This window comes from Lepisma saccharinum, chromosome 19, assembly GCF_977018435.1.
Source record: "Lepisma saccharinum chromosome 19, izLepSacc3.1, whole genome shotgun sequence".
Taxonomy (NCBI): Eukaryota; Metazoa; Arthropoda; class Insecta; order Zygentoma; family Lepismatidae; genus Lepisma; species Lepisma saccharinum.
In genome coordinates this window covers 51,722,878-51,742,813 of record NC_139247.1, presented here as the reverse complement: position 1 = coordinate 51,742,813, position 19,936 = coordinate 51,722,878, and the positions used below count along the sequence as shown (strand labels likewise).

Genomic DNA, 19,936 nt, shown 5'->3' with positions numbered 1-19,936 from the left:
GGCAAAATGCATCACAGTCACCTCGTTCACACATTAACTGATGAATAGAATTAACCATTAAGGTTCTTCATGGAACATATGTAACATTGAATATATCGGAGGTGCTTCCCAACAGCATAGTGCTAATACTGTTGGAGTTCAACCAAGGACTCGATGGGGGGGGGGGGGGCACATTGCAAAGTAGTTTAGACCACACTGTAAACTGTAGGTCCTGTACCAATTAGCATATCTGAGCACGAAATTAACTTAATGCACAGTAAGGCAAATCGGGACTGGACCTACAGTTTAAAGTGGGATCCGAACCACTATGTGCCTCCACCGGGTATTGAACCCGGGACCCCTTGATTACAAGGCGACGACGCTACCACTGCGCCATCAGGGAGGCCCGCACTGTTCATACTGTATTAACAAATGATGCTTTATATTTTACCTTTTGAGAGCAGTTGTCACACATGGTTTCCTTCAGAGCACGACACTGTTCAGGCTGAAATATTTCTCCGAAGTAATTGAGCTGCTGTGTCCGCCTGCAGTCAGTCTTATTCTCACAGAACCTGACCATTCTCCACAGGTTGTCTATGTGCGTCTGCCGAGCTGCAAAATTTTCCCTGTCCACTGCAACAGGAAGTTTATTGATGATAATAATACTAGCATACAGGTATGATTGCTAAATAATTTTTTTTCACTGTTTACAAAAATTATAACAAAAAGCTTCCTATGAGGTACAAAGAGTGTAGTTTCTATGACTTTATAACGTTAAATATGTATTCTTTGAACATATCCTTTTTAACCGATTACAAGCATCTTTCTAACTCTAAATCCAGTGGTTCATCATGATGTTTCTCTCATTATGTACTGATCAGAAAAATAATTGCCAGAAACAATTATTTTAGTATTTTTTTTCTTATTTTACATTGTGTTGCTGCATCTTTAGAATAAATGAGGAATGATGAAACTGATGAAGGGACACCCATGCTAAAGATGGAATTGAAACTTGGAACATTTGGTGGTAATGTGGAAAGAATGAGTCTACTTCTCAACATGCTTGACCAAGGCAACAATCAGTTTTTATATCAACAGATTTATAAACTAAATAAATTATTGTAAGGAAGTATTAATAATGAAGAATTATGTTGGACAATGTCTTACTTCTCATCAAATTTAATCAATTAATATTTTCCCTATGTTTGCAATAGAAAATGGTATAACAACACAATAAAGGTATGTATTAGGAATCATCATCACTCTTCGCAGTTTCCTGCCTCTGGCTGGGTCGGCATAGAATCAAGCCTCTCCATTTTTTTCCTGGTCTTCCACCATTCCTCTCTTTCCACGGTGTTCCAATCTTGTCCTCTTCTCCTAACACACTCCACTATCTGCTCTTTCCACTGACATCTTGGTCTCCGCTTTGGTCTTACTCCCACTTCTTGTGCATTGTAAGCTCTTACTGGCAGTCTTACTGCACACATCCTCTTCATATGTCCAAACCATCTCATCTGAGCCTGATATATTGTGCCCTGAAGCTTCACCACCCCCACTGTCTGTCAGATATCCTAATTCCTTATTCTATCCCTTCTAGTCTTCCCCAATATACTCCTTAAGAATATCATCTCCACTGCCTGCATCTTTCTTTGGTCTCTCTCTCTGTCATTGTCCAAGTCTCTGCTCCAAACGTAATTCATTGGTACATAGTGTGTGTTATATATTACATTCTTGCATTACATACTTGCATCCCTGTACCATATTAATCTTTGAACTCTTTGATAGAGTGTACCACCCATTTGTCCTCTTCTGTTTACCTCCTCATCTATTCTTCCACTTCTCTCAATTATGCTTCCTAGATATTTGAAACTCTCCACTACCTTCAACTCTTCCGTGTACACCTTTATTCTTGGTTCATATCTGGCTCTGTTTCCTGTTGTTGTTAGCACCTCACTCTTTTCTGCACTGAATTTCATTCCTGCTCTTCTAATTTCCTCATTCCAACTATCAAGCTATCTCTGTACTTCTTCTTCCCTGTTTCCCCATATTACTACGTCATCAGCAAACAACAGGGCTTTAATCTCTTCCTCTCCTATCTTCTTCCACACCTCTTCGTTAATTGCATCCACTGTAATCATGAAGAGCAGTGGGGAAGGAGCACTTCCCTGTTCTAGTCCATTACTTATACTGAACCACTCCGTTCTTCCCACTGGTGTCTTCACACAGCTCTGGTTGGCCTTGTATGTGCTCTGTACTCTACACACTATCTCTTCCTCGACTCATTTCTCTCTCAGAGCCTTCCAAATCTTCGTTCTGTCCATGCTATTGTATGCCATTTCTATATCTAGGAATGCCATAATCAAATCATTTCCATACTTGTAGTGCCTTTCTTGTAATTGCCTTATGGTGACTATCAGATCTTCTGTTGATCTGCCTCTTTTAAACTTATATGTTCCTCTCTCATGTTCAGCTCTGTTACTTCCCTTATTCTTTTGTCTTAATATTTTCTCATACACCTTTGCTGAGTGGCACATTAGTATTATTCTTCTGTAGTTTTTACATTCCTTTCTGTCTCCCATCTTGAATATGGAAACTATTAGTTCCTTTGTCCAATCTCTTGGCACTTCTCTCTCTTGACACACTGATTTCATCACACTGCACAGCAATAACTCTGCTCCTAGTATAATTTTCACTGGCATTTCATCTATTCCAGGTGTTCTACGAGGATTGATGGAAAAGTTTCTGCAAACTACCACCAACAGTGGTGCTAGTGTTCCGCTATTATAAAAATTGGAAGAATAGACCTTTCTTATGTTTAAATTATCTTTGATTGTTTGTTTAAGCCTATTCGTTTATTTTTCACAGCAGTTTGAAGAAGTTGTTTCGTGTGAGAAATGGAAATTTCTCATGAACACTTTCGGGCAATGATTTTTTATGATTTCAAATGTAGTTTAATACCGAAACAATGAATCGAGTGACTTCATTTGACTTTTGGGGATGAAGCAGCATCCAATAGGACTATACAATTGGTTTTCCGAAATCCAACGTGGTCGCACATTTCTCAGAGATGAAGTTCGTGAAGGTCGTCCATCCACGTCTGTTGTTGCCAGTAATGTTGATGCTGTGCGTGAAATGATTGAGAGAGATCGGCATGTGACATACCGTGAGATTCAGGCATCCTTGAACATTGACATAAAAGCAATACCTATGATTTTGCATCTGGTATCGAATTTAGTCACTGATCTGTGATCTCAATGATTGTTTCATTCTGGTTGATAATATTCCAGAGCTTGGATATCTGGCAGGATATGCAAAATGTCACATGATACTTTCATAGAGTCTGGAAGTATCCTCAGTCCTTAGGGTGTCTGACTACCATGCGAGAGACCGAAGTTTGATCCCTGGCAGGGCCGGACCGGGATTGTTTTCTACCTGTTCAAGTGGCTCAGGAGCCCACGCAGCATTGTATAAAGTGGATACCTGGAGGAAACTCTGGGGAATAAAGGCAGCCAGGGGTGTGGTGCTGATCACATCACCCCCAACTTAGGCTGTGACCAAGAAAGTGTGGGGCCCTAACTCTACATTTCTTATATGCCTTCATGGCATGGTGCAAAGCACAGGGGAGCACTTTACTTTACTTTTTCAAATGTGAAATTATGAACATTTAAAAATACAATTCTGGCATTGTGGTATAGACTCAGCCCTATATTTTATATGACATAATATCTTTAGTGGAATATTACATTTCTTGTACATGTAATAAAATTTCGAGTTAATGTTATTATTTTTCCTTGTTAGTTCACCTGATAAAGACTGTTTCAAATAGTCAAAATACTGAAATAAAGATATGCAAGAACAAACAGAGGGGTAAGTGTAAAAATCACTATTCATAAAATGTTTGCATAAACTATGTAACAACACAGTCAACTTACAGTCAATCATTCTCTGGATGCGGTGCTTATCTTGATACGAGTAGTACAATATACACGTAGCTTTATCACCATCTCTCCCAGCACGTCCAGACTCCTGGTAGTAGCCTTCGATTGATTTTGGCAAGGAGTAATGGATTACAAACCTCACATCTGGTTTGTCAATGCCCATTCCAAATGCAATTGTTGCACACACTACCTACACAAACAAAACAATTGCTTTAACAACGCTATGGTTCAAAATCAATAGACAAAATTACACAGAAAGCAAGAAACAAACACAGAACTAGAATTGCACAGATTATATTCATAATTTGCAAGCACGGTCTTTAGCAATGAACAATTCAGTTAACTCTTCATGTAATTTTCAATCATTCCTTAAATGGAACTACGAGGGAGAGACAAATGGGAAACATTAAAAGTCCGATAAAAATTATGACTGACTGTATACAGGTCAAATTTACATCAACTGCTACATCAACAAAATTAATGAAACTGTTATCAACTATTATTTAAAACAACCTCAAGGGTGCAACACTGATCAAGTGAGCTTCACAACACCATATATGTCATTTTTAAAGATGGCGCCTCCTTCACACACTTGCACCAGTGAAGAGCAGTGGTTTCTTGCCCTCTGGAAGCCTAAAACTTTTAGAAATTTTCTGGCAAATCAAAATTCAAAATCACTATGCATGATTACCATGCCATTAAGTTTACGAATGGAAGAAGTACGACAATGGCTTTACTTTGCAGACAGATGGCTGGAAAGACCTTTGCAATGGGTCATAAGTGACTGCGCATGCATCCCAAAGATTTTTCTTCCTGATATATACAGGCACTAACTCAAGACTTGAAAATATATGTGGATCAGCAATGGATATATACTAAAATGTAGCAAACTTGTGCAACTCTACATGCAGAAATCTACTAGATAAAAAACAAAAACAAATTAAGGTTTCATTTGACTGTCCCTTGTATAAAGAAGCTGGAAGAATTGTTTACGTAAATGTTAAACTAGTAACATTACTGGCAAATTTACCGATAAACTAATATGCTATTACTGGCCAATAATCAATGTCAGATACTACAACTCTAGCTCTTACAATTACATGTGGTTTCGTCAAACACACTGAAAATTTACATATTTGACCACTAACATGTATTTTTATAAATATTATTGAGAATTCTCCTGTGACTCACTACATGAGCAATCTCTGAAGATTTACTAGGGCTGAGCCGATTGATGCATCAGTATTGATCAATACCAGTAGAATCAGCACCAGAAAATATCAGTTTGATTTTATTTACCATAGTTATTGTTGATTTGCTTTATTTTACTTCGCTTTTTGTGCCACTATTGGCTAATTTTCGAAGATGGGGATGAGTGATGATATGATGAAATTAATGAATGGACACTCACAAACATCCATGCCCAGGCCGGGATTCGAACCCGAGACCCCTAGCATTGTAGCACGATGTGCTAACCACTCTGCCATGGGGGTCGGCTTGTTTACCATAGTGGTCAAAGCTTTTCCAGCATTTTGATCATACCACGCAAGACTTTCATGGAGTCTAATTATTCAGGAAGTTGTGAAAAATTCGAAGTTTCTTTTGATTTTGTAGCAATATTATGGGAAAAAATTGTATTTTTTATATTCCGACGTAAGTTTTGAATATTTTAAAGCAAAACTCTGGTAAATGGAGTGGAATATTAATATTAATCAATATTTTGAACAATTTTTAATTGTTACAATTTTCAAGCATCAGTATTGATGGAAATAGGTAAGGATATCAGTATGGGCATTGGTTGAAAGTGGTATCAGCTCAGTCCTATTTACAAATCAGAAAAGTACTTGCCTAATCAGAAGTCTTACTATACCTTTGCTTTGTCACTGATCCACTCCCCTTGCACAGAACTTCGATCCTTGTCACTCAATCCAGCATGGTAGCTGGCTGCTTTGATCCCAGCTTTCCTCAAATCGTTAGCCACCATGTCACACTCCTTCCTGGACAAGCAATAAACTATGCCAGACTGCCTGGGAAACCGAGCCTTGACAAGAGATATAATATCTTTGGTTATACTCTTCCCCTTCTTGGGATATACTACATACTTCAGATTAGGTCGGTTGAAGCTCGACAGAAACCTGGGGAGGTAATTAAGAATTATAAATGTGCATTCTTAATGAAAGAGTTGTCTGCAAGGTTTTGAAACTATTTAGCCCCTGTTAACAGCGAATGCTTCAAGCATTAACTGATTGTTTTATTTTATCTTGTTTTTTTGCCACTGTTGGCTAATTGCAAAGAGGAGGATGAGTGATGATATGATGAAATTGATTAAGGGACACTCACAAAGAACACCCATACCAGGATTTGAACCCAGGACCCCTGATGTCATAGCACACTATGCTAACCACTCTGCCACAGAGGTTGGCAACAGAATTGGAGCATTTCTGCCTGTGGAGGGGAGGTGGGGAGGAAATTGTCCAAAAAACATAGGAAAGAGAAATACTATTTATAAAATTTACTTTATAAAACCATGGTACATAAATGATACCATCTTCAAATTTTTTAAAAATAATGATAATGATAGAATTATACACCCAATTACAGGCTATTTATAAAACTATCAGATCATCTGTAGAATTGATTGACATTTTAATGATAAACACATATGCCTGTATCTGCCCCATTTTAATTTACTGTAGGCATTCCCTTCATATCTATCACACGTTTTATATTCACTTACAGTTCACAACCATTTTAAAAAAGTGATAGTTATACCTGCCGCAAAATTAGTTTGGTATTGAGAGCTGAAGGAACACGCGTCACGGTGTTGCCATATCATGCGGTACGGTACGCAGTGCAGCCGTCTGACGCTGTGTTGAGGAAAACGTGTTATGAAAAGGAACAACAATGATGAAATGTGTTATTGTTTTTCGAGGAAAACATAATAACAATGATGACAACAATGATGAATGTGTTATTGTTTTCTCTCTTCATTTCCATTCCCTTACAACGAACGAATTAACGAAACGAGCATTTTACAGGTTACCTTTTCAATCCATTCTGAAAATATTGAATATATACACTTTCAATAATCATTTCTTTCCGAAGTCGCCGTTAAAGTCTGCCCATCTTTCAATTATACCGCAACTGAATTGCACAAAGTCCAGTTGGTGAGGCGTCTGACTTTTACGCGGGAGACCCACGGTGGTTTGGGGAACACTTTCAAATATCCTTAGCAGGCCTCCCCGATGGCATAGTGGCAACGTCGTCGCCTTGTAATCAAGGGGTCCCTGGTTCGATACCCGGTAGAGGCACATGGCACAGTAATTCGGATCTTTCTTTAAACTGTAGGTCCAGTCCCGATTAGCCTTCCCGTGCATAAAGTGGACTTAAAAGAACAAATCAATCAATCAAATATCCCTAGCGGCTCCGGAGTCGACTCAGCCCAAATGAGTACCTGGGGCAAACCTGGGGTAAAGGCGGTTGGTGAACTACATCACCGCATCACCTCCATAATATGGCCTAGGTCGAGATCGAGAATGTGTGGAGCACTACCTCCACATCCCCATATGCCTCCATACTTTACTTTATTTTGCGTCCATTAATTTTTTTTGTATGAGAATCCCAGAGATTTTATGACTGTCCTTAAAGATGTTTTCCCACCTTGAAAAAGTCCCGAATCTTTCAACGAAACGTGCAGTTTCCCTACAGTGGGATGAACTTTCCTCCTATAATAAGAGTAAATATGGCGACGAATAGCGTCTTGCTGAAAGGTATCTAAATTTGTCATGCGTTTACCGATATTCCTCTTCTATCCTGGGGTCTCCACTTTTGAAGCCTCGGATTTATTTCTACCACATTATATTCTTCTTCCCCTATGGTAACAATAGTGTTCTTAGACACGCCGACAGCAGCAGCAGTCCTGTCCAGAACTTTATTTACAGAAATGATTGGACCCCCATTGTTTCTCTCTTGCTCAAAATATTTGCGCACAGAACAAACGATCTCCCGCGTTTGGCCTTTGAGAGGAATTCCTCGAGTATTGCCTCCTGTGCTTGACATTCTTCACACAAGCACACGACATACTCAAGCAGAATACAGAAAATTATGTACAAAAAAAAAAACACTAAACAACACGCTATATACAACAGAGAATACTCTAAATTCAATAAACACCAAACAAACAACATGTCCTCTCCCAACAACATGAAAACTGATCGCAGGAAGAATCGCCCGATAAGCGGCAACACCGAGATAAAAGTTTTCTGTTGCTAGGTAACCAGGGCTTGAGTGAAGCACTGGGACAATTTTGATTGGCTCGCATGCCAGCAACCCACCCTCCCACAGTAACGTAGACCCACTTTCTCCACGTGCTTCCCAAGCGTCAATACCAAACTAATTTTGCGGCAGGTATAAGGTTTGAATTTGATATCAGCTAAAACCTTTTTGCAAAATAAACCATTTGTTTTCAAAGACTTACAAAACACATACTTTTGCATTCACTCAGATTGAATTACAGTTAAATGTCTCCAACACGGGGTGCAATTTTTAGAACAAGAAAAGAAAGCAGATGTAAGAAGAAAAAAAAGTAAATCTTACCATTTGGGATTCTTCATTCCCAACTGGTGAAGAATATCAATACGAACTCTGGGTGTTGCTGTAGCAGTAAGTGCTATTGTTGGTACTTTTGGGAACTTCTGACGAAGAACGCACAGTTTCTTGTAATCAGGCCTGTAAATTAACACATCAAACACATTGGAATGTAAATTACTTGCATTATCTCAATAAGTTTACCTTGTGAACTATGTTCTGCACAGTGTCTACTGATTGGCATCTGACTACTGTGTTACATTTAAGAAATCTATCCCCCATTCGAAAAACATTCAAACAATACCCACATTTAAAATTTTGCAAAAAAGCATCATTTGAAAAGTTTCAAAACTGACTGCTTACATGTCATCCAATTTATGGATAATCCTCTTTCCACAAAGTCGGATCTATCATTAAATACAATTAAAATTATAAACCAGCTGTTCTTAACCTTTCATTTACCACACCTCCTTTAAATATCTATTTTTTCAGTAAAGAAAAGACAAAAGCAAAACTAACCTAAAATCATGTCCCCACTGTGAAACACAATGAGCTTCATCAATAACAAAACGAGATATCTTTTCTCTGCTGTAGAGCCCTTCCAAGGTTTCAATAAACTTAGTGCTGGCCATTATTTTCTCAGGTGTAACATACAGCAACCTCAGACCTAAAAAAACAATGAAAAATCAACATTCCATTAGAACTAATATAGGAAAATTTCAATCAAAATATCATTTGTAGGCATTTATTTATCCTTAGTTATACTACGGGCATTGATTTATCACTATTCCAAATACACACACAAATAAAACCTTTTAGACATTGCTTCCAGGGTATTTTATGCATGAAATGAACCTCAGGTAAAAATGTGAATACAGGTATACAAAGAACATTTCACCACAATACAAAAAAAAAATTGTGAAGCCTTGGATTAAAAAAAAATACACATATTTAAGCAAATTATATGATTTTTGATGAATAATTAAAATTGTAATTCACAATAAAATGAATGTCCTAATTATAGGTTTGGAATAGGTGTGTGTTAAGTTACTGTGCACAGTAAAATTTGTTATGCAATATGCAAATAGTAGAAAATGATTTAACCTGTACAGGTATAAAACTAACTATGTTCATTCATTGACTGCATAAGCATACATCAGTTATTTATTTAATGATGTAAGGAAAGTAAAAGTAAGTCTCACTCTCAGTGTTTCACCCTCTTAGAATCAGAAATTTTAGAATGTATAAAAAAAATTGTATGAACAAGATATTAGCAACTTCTTACCTGGCTCTCTCTTCATTAGCTCAGCATAAATACTGTTTTGTTGTTTAGCAGATATCTCTCCTGATAAGTGGGCTGCAGGTATCTGAGGAGGAAAGTCAACACTTGGATGTAAGTAGATGAACTTCAGTGACTAGGTTTTAAACTAGGAGAAATGCCATTGATTTATTTCTTGTTTATGCAACTACACATGGATATTGATAAATTCTTAGTTGTGCTTGTTGGCGATATCTTTGTGACATGACAGAGCAGGAAATTTACATATTCCAATGTACTTACAGATAATTTTTGACAAATTCTGATACAATTAGTTAACAGAAAATACTGTGAAATTTCTCTTTGTGCATTATAAATATCCTTAACTGTTTTACACTGGCACAACCACTTTTCACATGTAAAACATGTCTACAAAAATGTGAAAAAAGTTGTACATACAAGTAGCTGGTAACTAAATCTTGCTGACATTTGTGCAACTTGCCTCCACCAGGAATTGAACAAGGTGCCAGTGTTACCATTACACTATAGGCAGATCCTCTAAAATAGTATCTGTATTCTCCAATCTTTCTCTCTCATGTTGTAGCACATTTGAAATTATGTATTTGGCTAGCAAACCACTCCCTCCAACAAAAGTAAAGGTAGGCTTGGAGTTTATCTATTTCCTATTTGCACATGAATGACTAACAAATAATTCATTGTAGGAAGAGAGTTGCATGGAGTTCTATACTTACATCCAGAGAATTTAGCTTCTGCACCTGGTCCAAAATTAGGGACTTCAAAGGAGAGATCACAATCGTGACTCCCAAAGACAGGAGAGCAGGAAGCTGGTAGCACAGGGACTTCCCTCCTCCAGTTGGCATAAGCACAAAGCAGTCGAGATTCAGAAGAGCAGCATTAATAGCCTGAAGCTGGTTTGGTCGGAACGTGTGTAAACCAAACTTTTGTCGGAAAACCTAAAATAATAATAATAAATACACAATGTATATTAAAATTATGATGATCTCACAAAAAACTAGATGACAGACATATTGCACACAATGCATATTTCGTTTTTGACGAAAACACAAAATGTGGAATATCACATTGTAATGTTATTTTTTTATGTTTCTGAAATGTGAGAGGTGCATTTTTTCTACCCTGCTTTGTCACGAAATAATGTGAAATAGACTTTTAGACGAGAAATTTAGAGTTTACTTACCGACGCAACACATTCTGAAGTAAGAATTATCCTGCAAGTTATGCAATTTGCGGAAAATTGATTAATTCTGCTGTAAATATTTGCAAAAGTGGACCCCTTTGTACAGGAATAAACTTAATATTCTGGTAATGACAAAATGTGCCATTAGAAGGGATATGTTTATTTTGTGTAGGAACTGCAGTTATTAATTAACTCTGATACACTTACTATTCATTTTTCCGCGAAAGTTTTTTCCAGTGATTGATTTCACCACTCGTCTGGTGAAATCACCCTGCGACAAGAAACCAAGCACAGACTCCAAACGTTCGCAAAAAAGCCCGCCTGCGCACACGAGCAAACACCGCCCCGCGAAAGCATACGATAAGATCTGGAACCACCTTGTACAGTGCCAAAACCCCGAGGTGCGGCAACAGAAGGAAACTCTACACCCGCACCAGAACGACAAAAAGTTAAGGTGCTGCGTCAACTAGTGCTGCCACAAGCGCAAGCGGAAGAAGAACGAAGCCACCAGACGAGTGGCGAAATCGATCACTGGAAAAAACTTTCGCGGAAAAATGAATAGTAAGTGTATCAGAGTTAATTACCTATATCCATGTAACCGCCAAACTGATATCTTTAGATGCAATGCAGTTTTAAAATCAAATTTGGGTTATATTCACATTTTTAAAACCAAAATGTCATTTTATAAACCGTACAGTACCACTTTTCCACCACTATAACAGCAAAATTTTTATTTTATTTACCAAAAATATGTGCCTCTATTTTTTCATCATATGAGGAACAAAACTGGTGTTGAACCAATACCATAACTTTAATTAATTCATCAAAATTGTGTGCAAAACATGAAGTTCTTCATGTTGATTATACTGTAATGTCCCTTGATAATTTTACCAATTTGATATTTCTATAATAGCTTTGTAATTGAGTGATGAATTCTGCCATTTTGTTATTCATTACATGAATATAAAGCCAAAATTCACATAACTTGTGTTATTAAAACAATTTACATATTTAGACATTTATTTTACCTCAGGAAAGCTTGCAATATCAGTACATCCATACTTATATACAATAACAAAATGTCAATTGCTAAACTTTACAATATTCATAATCCATATCACTAACATCAATATTAAAAAAATATTGGTTGTTTTATCATGGGTTTGCATTCAATCACAGTTCTATGTGGTACACTACACCTTTTACTACCAGAGAAAAATATTAGTTCATTTCTTCACAGTAACATGCAATTTTATTCTGCAAAACTGTGACCCAATCCTTAAGAAAAAATGTAAAAATTTGGATAAATGAAGTATTGTCATGAACCTACATTTCACATTCTTCGTACAGGGCACTTTGTACTTAGTTCACTGTGGAAATTCTCTGCGGAAGGAAATTGTGTTGTACGAACTAGGCGATAACTCCAAAACAAAATATGGATTTTATGTAAAAGTATTGAAATATTCATTATTCTCATAGAAGTGTCTGGGATGTTTTCTGATCCATTTGCACCATTTCCACATACATCTTCGATCTCTTTCAACAATTTGATGCACAAACATAAGTAGTTTAATGGACGTACAAATGTTGCAAAAGTTAAAGCGAGAATTTTCTGAACAATAAAAACTTTAGACCCGTTTCTCTCATAATTTTGTAAGATGTCACTTGGTTCAGTATGGTTCTACACCATACACATACACATATTGCAATTTTCATAGTAAATTAAGATTATTGAAAGATAAAATATACCTTTAGCATTTCTCTTGTATGGGCATACTTCATCCCATCAAACTCTCCAGTGACTCCATCATTCCTTATGTTTCCATGAAACTTGCCTAACCCTGAAGATGAACTGTTACTTTTAGGTTCATTCTTAGTTTGTTTTTGGGTGCTATACAAGGACGATGTGTAGTTTATGTGTTCATTGTCCTTTGCACGTGCTAAAAAATTGAAGAAAAACTGAGAAATAATGTTACAATGGAAATCATCTACAAACTTGATACAACTACAGTTAGATTTAGAGAAATTATCTTTAAAAAATTCCACAATGAAATAATCCCTTCAAATCCAATCACTCTTAAATTTGAATACCCTTTTCAGGAGTCTAGACATCCCAAGATGATGCAAAAATTTAGAAAAGTAATTTACAATCTATCATTATCCTGTTCCTGCAGTAAGGCAAGGTAGGACTAAAAGGTAATATTCACAAATTGATATTTGTAGGTTCAAATTTTAGGTACCAGAAATACAACATAAAATTCTCTCTTGTAAATCACACATATGTGAATGGTGATATATGGCAGGTGTGCAGGTGAAAATTCTTGAAGATTGCCACAATGGGGGGATGTGATCAATACATATTCTGGTCAGCGGCTGTCAAATCCTCCAGGTGCTCAATGACAAGAGGCTGAGTGGTATTGGTATCGGAAAGTATTGGTTTTATTTTATTTACTGATACTGGCTAATACGTTTCTGGCTTTTTTGTATTCTTTGATACTGTATTTAATTATCCTGGAAATCATGCAAAGTTCAAAATTTCCATTTATTTGGCACCAATATTGTGTGAAAGATTATAATATGATGACATAACAAGTATTTTAATATTCTGCTGAAATTCTTGAATATTTTGAAGCAAAACTGATAAATTGATGCTTATAATATAAATAAATAGTTTGAGCAACTTTTAGCTGTCATGATTTTCAAGTGCCGGTGTCAGTGGGAAGCAGTACAAGTATCAACATCTGTATGGGTATCAAGCTCGATCATTGAACGTTACGGAATTCAAATACAAAAATTTGAAAGTGCTGTTATGAGATTTGTATCAGCATCATAGCTTATCAACTTTAATCTAAAATTAATTTTCCCTCATGCTGTTCCATAATTTCATCATGGCATAAGGTATACAAAGTGCTGGAGCTTCAATTATTCCTGTAGCAAACACTGTATGCCAAAAATTAACTTTTACAAAAACTATGATCCTTATGCAAATATTTGAAGAATTGACATGGTATGGCAACAATATAATTATATTCTAATATTGAAGTAACATTAATTAATTGGTATAATATACTATTCTGAGCTATCCTAATTGTTGAAAAATCCCTGTACTGGTATCATCAGTAATTTTGAAGAATATCAGTACAAAATAATATAACTTAGGGATGGGACCGATTAATTGGTACTCTATCGGTATCGGCCGATATAGGCACATCAGTGTATCGGTTTATCGGTAAAATTACCGATTATTTTAACGATCCGATATATCGATAAATATCTGATAGTTTAGTGCAAAATTCTGCCATTTTTGTTGTAATTTTTATGGATAATATCCATGCCCTACTTTTTTAAAAAGTAAATGTCTAAGTATGCAATTTCTCTTGCACTGCAGTCACTTTGAAACACACATTTTTAAGTAGGTCAATGAACCTTTCAGGTTCTTCCAGGACCATTTCTAATTTTATATCGGATCGGTAGAATATCGGTTATCGGTATCGGTAAATTTTATATCGGTACTTTATCGGTATCGGCCAAAATTTCATATCGTCCCATCCCTAACTTCAATCCAAACGAGAATAGGATGAAGGTACTACTTCTCAGATTATTACAAAATGCTAGTCCAAACCATAAAGGAATTGTTTGAAATTTTATTCAAGGTGTTAGTAAAGGGGAAAGGAAATATCTCTCTCTCACACACACACGCACACAATCTGTATTTACCTATGACATTATTATGAAGTGTTGTTAGACAAAGTGTCTGAAACGTAAATGTGAAGCTGCTAAATGGATCATACCTTTTCCGAGAGGGCTTTGATACTGAATTTCATGTTCTTGAGTTTCTCCATCAATCCATGTTGTTAGGTCATGAGAATTTAGATCCTGACTGTCAACCGTTTCTATATACTGTGTGTTCCACCCTGTTTTGGCACTCCTAAAAGCTAAAGTGACAGCACAATATTATAATATAAAATGTATGTCTACATACTTGTGTGTCAACATACTGTAGTCATTCTGATAGATCAGAAATTCATGCTAGTACCTTCTTTGTGGCTAATGCTTAGAAACTGTATACACTGTTGCACACAATAAATCAGTCTCTTTTCAACCAATTTTAATTATCAACTCTGAAGAAAGCACTGCATGTACACTGCTGAAATAACAGGACAATTACAGTATGTCCACTTTACACGTAAGTAAACCATTAATAATAATAATAGTTTGTTACTTAATGCTGAGTATAGAAATGATCAGATACAGTACCACGTCCAGTATTAAGGGTCTCCCTGTTGGTGCAATGGTAATGCCATCACCTTTTAATCAAGGAGTCCCGGGATCAATACCACATGGTGGTTCAGATCCCATTTTAAACTGTAGGTCCAGTTCTGATTAATCTATCTGTGCATAAAGTGGACTTTAAGCAAACTTTTACAGCAATTGAACAGGATTAACAATTCACCTACTTTTTCTGTTTCTTGTTACATTCGTACAGAGAAACATGAAATCTGCGAGGAAAAAACATTTTTGTAAAGCATATATTTACTGTAATTCAATATAATTACCAATAAAAGAAATCAAGATTATTTTATATTGGTACATTTAATTTTTGATTAAAAAGTATATTTTTTATCATGCTAAATAAAAAAATAAAACACTGAGATTTGAATGTTTTGTTCATAACCCGATTGATTGATTTGTTGTTGTTTTAAGTTCACGTTATGCACAGATAGGCTAATCGGAACTGGACCTACAGTTTAAAGTGAGATCCGAACCACTGTGCCCCCACTGGGTATTGAACCTGGGACCCCTGGATTTCAATGTGATGACATTACCAGTAGCGAAGCGTAGTCTTACGAAGGAGGCAAGCGATGTTCAGTGCAACAAAACAACTAGTACAATGGCATGCCGAAAGGGAGGGAGGGGGGGAGTCAAGGTTTATAGCCTCATTGGCCCGTTCGCTGGATTTGACAAAATATCATAATAAAGTGACGGTACTAAAAATAAACCATGTGATCCGCAAACGTCACATTTATTTTCAAAATTCCAGGTAACGTTATTCATATGGTAGTAAAAGCATGGTAAACCTCTTGCATATGTGTACTTTCCACATACGACTAAAGGTGTACGGAATTTCTTATTTATTTATTAGTACCCACTTTAAACTGTAGGTCCAGTCCCGACTATCCTTATTGTGCATAAAGTGGACTTAAAACACGAACTCAACAACAACAATAAAACTTAAAACATGTTATTCTGTTCACAATGTATACAATTTAATTCTGTGCTGTGTACAAACATCAGTAGATAGTTATTTTTCACATAGCTTTATTTTCACCCCAAGTTCTATTCAAAAGCCGTCAATTTATTGAATGTAGTTGTAAAATTTGAGAAACAGCTCACTTGAATTACTGTGTAAATAATTTGGCAGTTTCAAACACTGGTAGTGGTGAACACTTCTGACGTAATTTGAGCTGGACAGAGCTCAACACAGGGTGTAGACCAAGGTCCATCGAATCTTCCCCCTCCCTGGGGAAACTGTTCACGGGAATGCACATTCCACTTCCTGGAAACCCAAATGCTCGCCCTTTGCCATCTCTCCCCAACTTTCAATGTCAATTATTTACACGTTTTACATTTCGCGAAATCTAAACTAATTTGTAATATAATATGATATATATGGAATTTAGAACAGTGTTAATAACTTCTTTTAGTTTTTTTATGACTTAGAATTATATTCGCGATCTTGTTTAGGTGTTCATGAAGACAAATATTTGTTACTAGTTTTTGGTGGCAATATATCCTTCTGCTTTCGGTTGAGCTCGGCTATTTTCGGAAATCACGCAAGTTGAGGAAGCAGAGGTTTTTGTAGAAGCATTGTGGATGGTTTCCACTCAAATTTCACACTTCGCATGTGACTCCTTCGGGTGTGTTATTCTCCCAAAGAGTGGCTGCAAGCATTGAGCCTGGTGCTTGCTACAGAGCTGCTGAGGGAGTTTGCAGCCATAATTTTTCGCAAAATCGAATGCGATGGAAACTAAATAATGCTAAAACATTAAGTACATTAAATGATATTCGAATAACATAAGCAGTGCTTGCATTGCTTGTACTATATCTTCGACTCTGGACATTACTACCATGTCATTGGGGAGGCTTATACACAGGGTGTATCAGAAGTGATGGTGCAAACTGAAATGGTAAAAAGTACACAATAGTAGAAGCAAAAAAGTCTCAGTAAACATGTGGTCACAAACAGTTTGTTTACAAAACTCCCTTTCTGCAGTGTTCAGTATTAAACAAAGAAACATCGAAGTGCGCAAAGAGACAAGTGTACGATGTGTACAAACAATCAAGTCAGTGTCAGATCGTAACTATACATTCGCAACTATGCGACCCCATGTTTACTGAGACTTTTTTGCTTCTATTATTGTGTACTTTTCACTGTTACCGCTTGCACTTTCACTTCTGATATACCCGGTGGGAACACATGGCCCAGTGGTTTGGATCCCACTTTAAACTGTAATTCCAGTTATTTTAGTCATGTTGACAAGTAATGGATCCCATTGTCGAAAGCTCTATGAGGCTACACACAGGCTATTTACTCAATCAAAGTAAGTACATCCCTCTGGTATCTAAATACAGTGGAACCTCGATTACACATTTTTCAGGATACAGTGACAAATAAACTTATAAAGTGAGAAAATAGAGGAAAATTTGATAACATTTTGCATTATTTAAAATCTGGGGTTCCACTGTGCCTCCGAACAAAATGTAACATTTTCATTACCCAACACAAAAGCTGTATGCTATATATGCATGGCATGATCTGAAGAAAAGGAGGTTAATGCTTTGATGACATGATACTGTTTAAATAACATACTATCAATTACAGCACATTTTCTGATAGGAAATTATTACATTTTCTTAATGACTTGTTTGTTTCCAACAAAACAAGAGTAAGGAATATTGTTTTCCTTGTCACCTAGATGTTCTGAAAATTTGTCTGGTCAAGTATCATTATTGCATAACATTTCCGTGTATTAGTATATTATCTTCAGATCAGCAAGGTGATGCAACAATTGATAGAAACATGTATATATACAAAGATGCATAAATAAATGCCAAAAATATTGATTAATGAATGTGTGTGTATGAACGCTGCAAAATTATGTGCTGAATATTTTTTTTACAACTTATACAATACTTCAAAATAATAAAATAATTTAATTTACATTTAACAGGTGCTCTATTTTATTTCTGGTTAAGTCTCAGCACTCTGTGATTTTGGTTCAAAACCAGGGCAAAAGTCAAGGATAGCTAATGGGGAATTGTTTACTGTTATCCATTTTGAAAAAATTTCCTACACCTTGAAATACTTCTAGATAATTACAAAATTTCTCATGCGTTCATGTTATATAAAAGATAAAATTACAATACAAGAAAAGTTTAAAAGTATGACTTTCGAAGCTCTTACCTTCTTCAGAAGTCTGCTTCTGGTGTAGTGGAAGAGGTTTGATGATCTGTGGTTCTTTGGGGAAAGAAAACTGTTTGGTTTCTTCAGTGGAAATATTTGATGGCACTTGACGAGAGTGTAAATTATGCACGAGAGGTTTTAACTGATTATCACCACTTGTGTTAAAATTGTTTTCTTCTTGACAAAAACTATCGCCTCCAAAAGATGCCTTCTTAAAAGACGTCGATGAGATTGAAGCGTCCAGGTTGAACGATGAATTATTAGGTACTGTGTTCACTGTTTTAGGTTTCTTAAATGTAAACTTTCCACTAGTTTTCATAGCAGATGTAGAAGTGGTCATACTCCGTTCGGGAAGGTTTGTGTTACTTGGCAATGATTTTTGCCTTGTAATTTCTAAATTATCAATCACAGATGCACTATCAGTTGCAGACAATAGAGACACATCTACACTGAAGCTTGTACCATTTCTACTGGTTTCACTATAATCACTACTCGTACATCGTGGAACAGGCTTTGAACGAAACTCAAAGTTTCCTAATGCTTTAGAAGAATCTCCATTTTCACTTGCACAAATGCTATTATTTTCAATGGTAGATACATTTGAGGTGCTCCCTTTGCGTTTCAGTATGGTTTCTGATAAGTGAAGTTTAGCTTTCATCCTGCGATGAAGGTTTTGAAGCTTTTTGAATGCAGCATGGTCGAATCCTGGCAACTTCTCAAGTAGAGAAATTGGTATGGCTTCAAAAGCTAAATATACTCTTTCAAGAATGCAGCACTGGAAATCTTTTAAGGTCTTGATATTGTCTTCAAGCAAAGATTGCTGTGTCTGCAAAGAAAACATTTATACTGTTTTACTAAACTGAAAAAATGTATGGATGGAACAGTTTAATTTAAGTGTAACTATTAGTCTATTTGAAAAATTGCCAACAATTTAACTAATCTAATTAGATCTGAGTCAATACCATTTTGAACCGATACCCATTCTGATACTTTTACCAATTTCCACCGATATCGATGCTTGAAAATTATAATAATTAAAAGTGGTTCAAAATATTGATTAATATTAGTGTGTAAGTATTCCACTCCAATTACATGCTCTTTACTAAGAATTTTGCTTGAAAGTGTTAAAAAATTACACCAGAATATTAAATTACATGTCATCACAAAATCCAAAATAAACTTCAAATTTTGCACAATAACCAGAATGATTGGACTCCATGAAAAGTGTCACACAGTATTTTTCTGGACCCTGTGAAAGACCGAAATGCCAGAAAAGTACCAGATGGTATCAAGCAATACTGATATGTTGGTGTCAGTATTGGTGCAACCCTAGATCTATTTCTATAAGAAGTCTTATTTAGTGCAAAATGCCTTTTCAAAAGTAAATGTCTAATAAGCATTACTATTTTCTATGGCAAAATAATTGGTTACGTATTTTAATTGCAATTCAGTAATGGGTGGATAAAATATTGGTTATTAAAACCCAATGG

General features: G+C 36.1%; 1 protein-coding gene across 4 annotated transcripts in view; it reads right to left on the bottom strand.

The window, feature by feature from the left end:
• The window catches only part of Blm (Bloom syndrome helicase), an 80,464-nt gene that overhangs the window by 43,262 nt on the left and 17,266 nt on the right, over positions 1 to 19,936 (bottom strand). For 3 of the 4 annotated variants that reach the window (XM_083140862.1, XM_083140863.1, XM_083140861.1), the window contains exons 8-17: positions 18,447 to 19,272; positions 14,773 to 14,916; positions 12,731 to 12,921; positions 10,515 to 10,736; positions 9,790 to 9,871; positions 9,024 to 9,171; positions 8,514 to 8,645; positions 5,788 to 6,052; positions 3,912 to 4,107; positions 431 to 612 (exon numbers count right to left, since the gene is read on the bottom strand). In XM_083140862.1, the coding sequence (XP_082996988.1) occupies positions 431 to 612; positions 3,912 to 4,107; positions 5,788 to 6,052; positions 8,514 to 8,645; positions 9,024 to 9,171; positions 9,790 to 9,871; positions 10,515 to 10,736; positions 12,731 to 12,921; positions 14,773 to 14,916; positions 18,447 to 19,272 (2,388 nt within the window). The remainder of the gene's footprint in view (positions 1 to 430; positions 613 to 3,911; positions 4,108 to 5,787; positions 6,053 to 8,513; positions 8,646 to 9,023; positions 9,172 to 9,789; positions 9,872 to 10,514; positions 10,737 to 12,730; positions 12,922 to 14,772; positions 14,917 to 18,446; positions 19,273 to 19,936) is intronic. The other variant, XM_083140864.1, reaches the window with a different exon arrangement.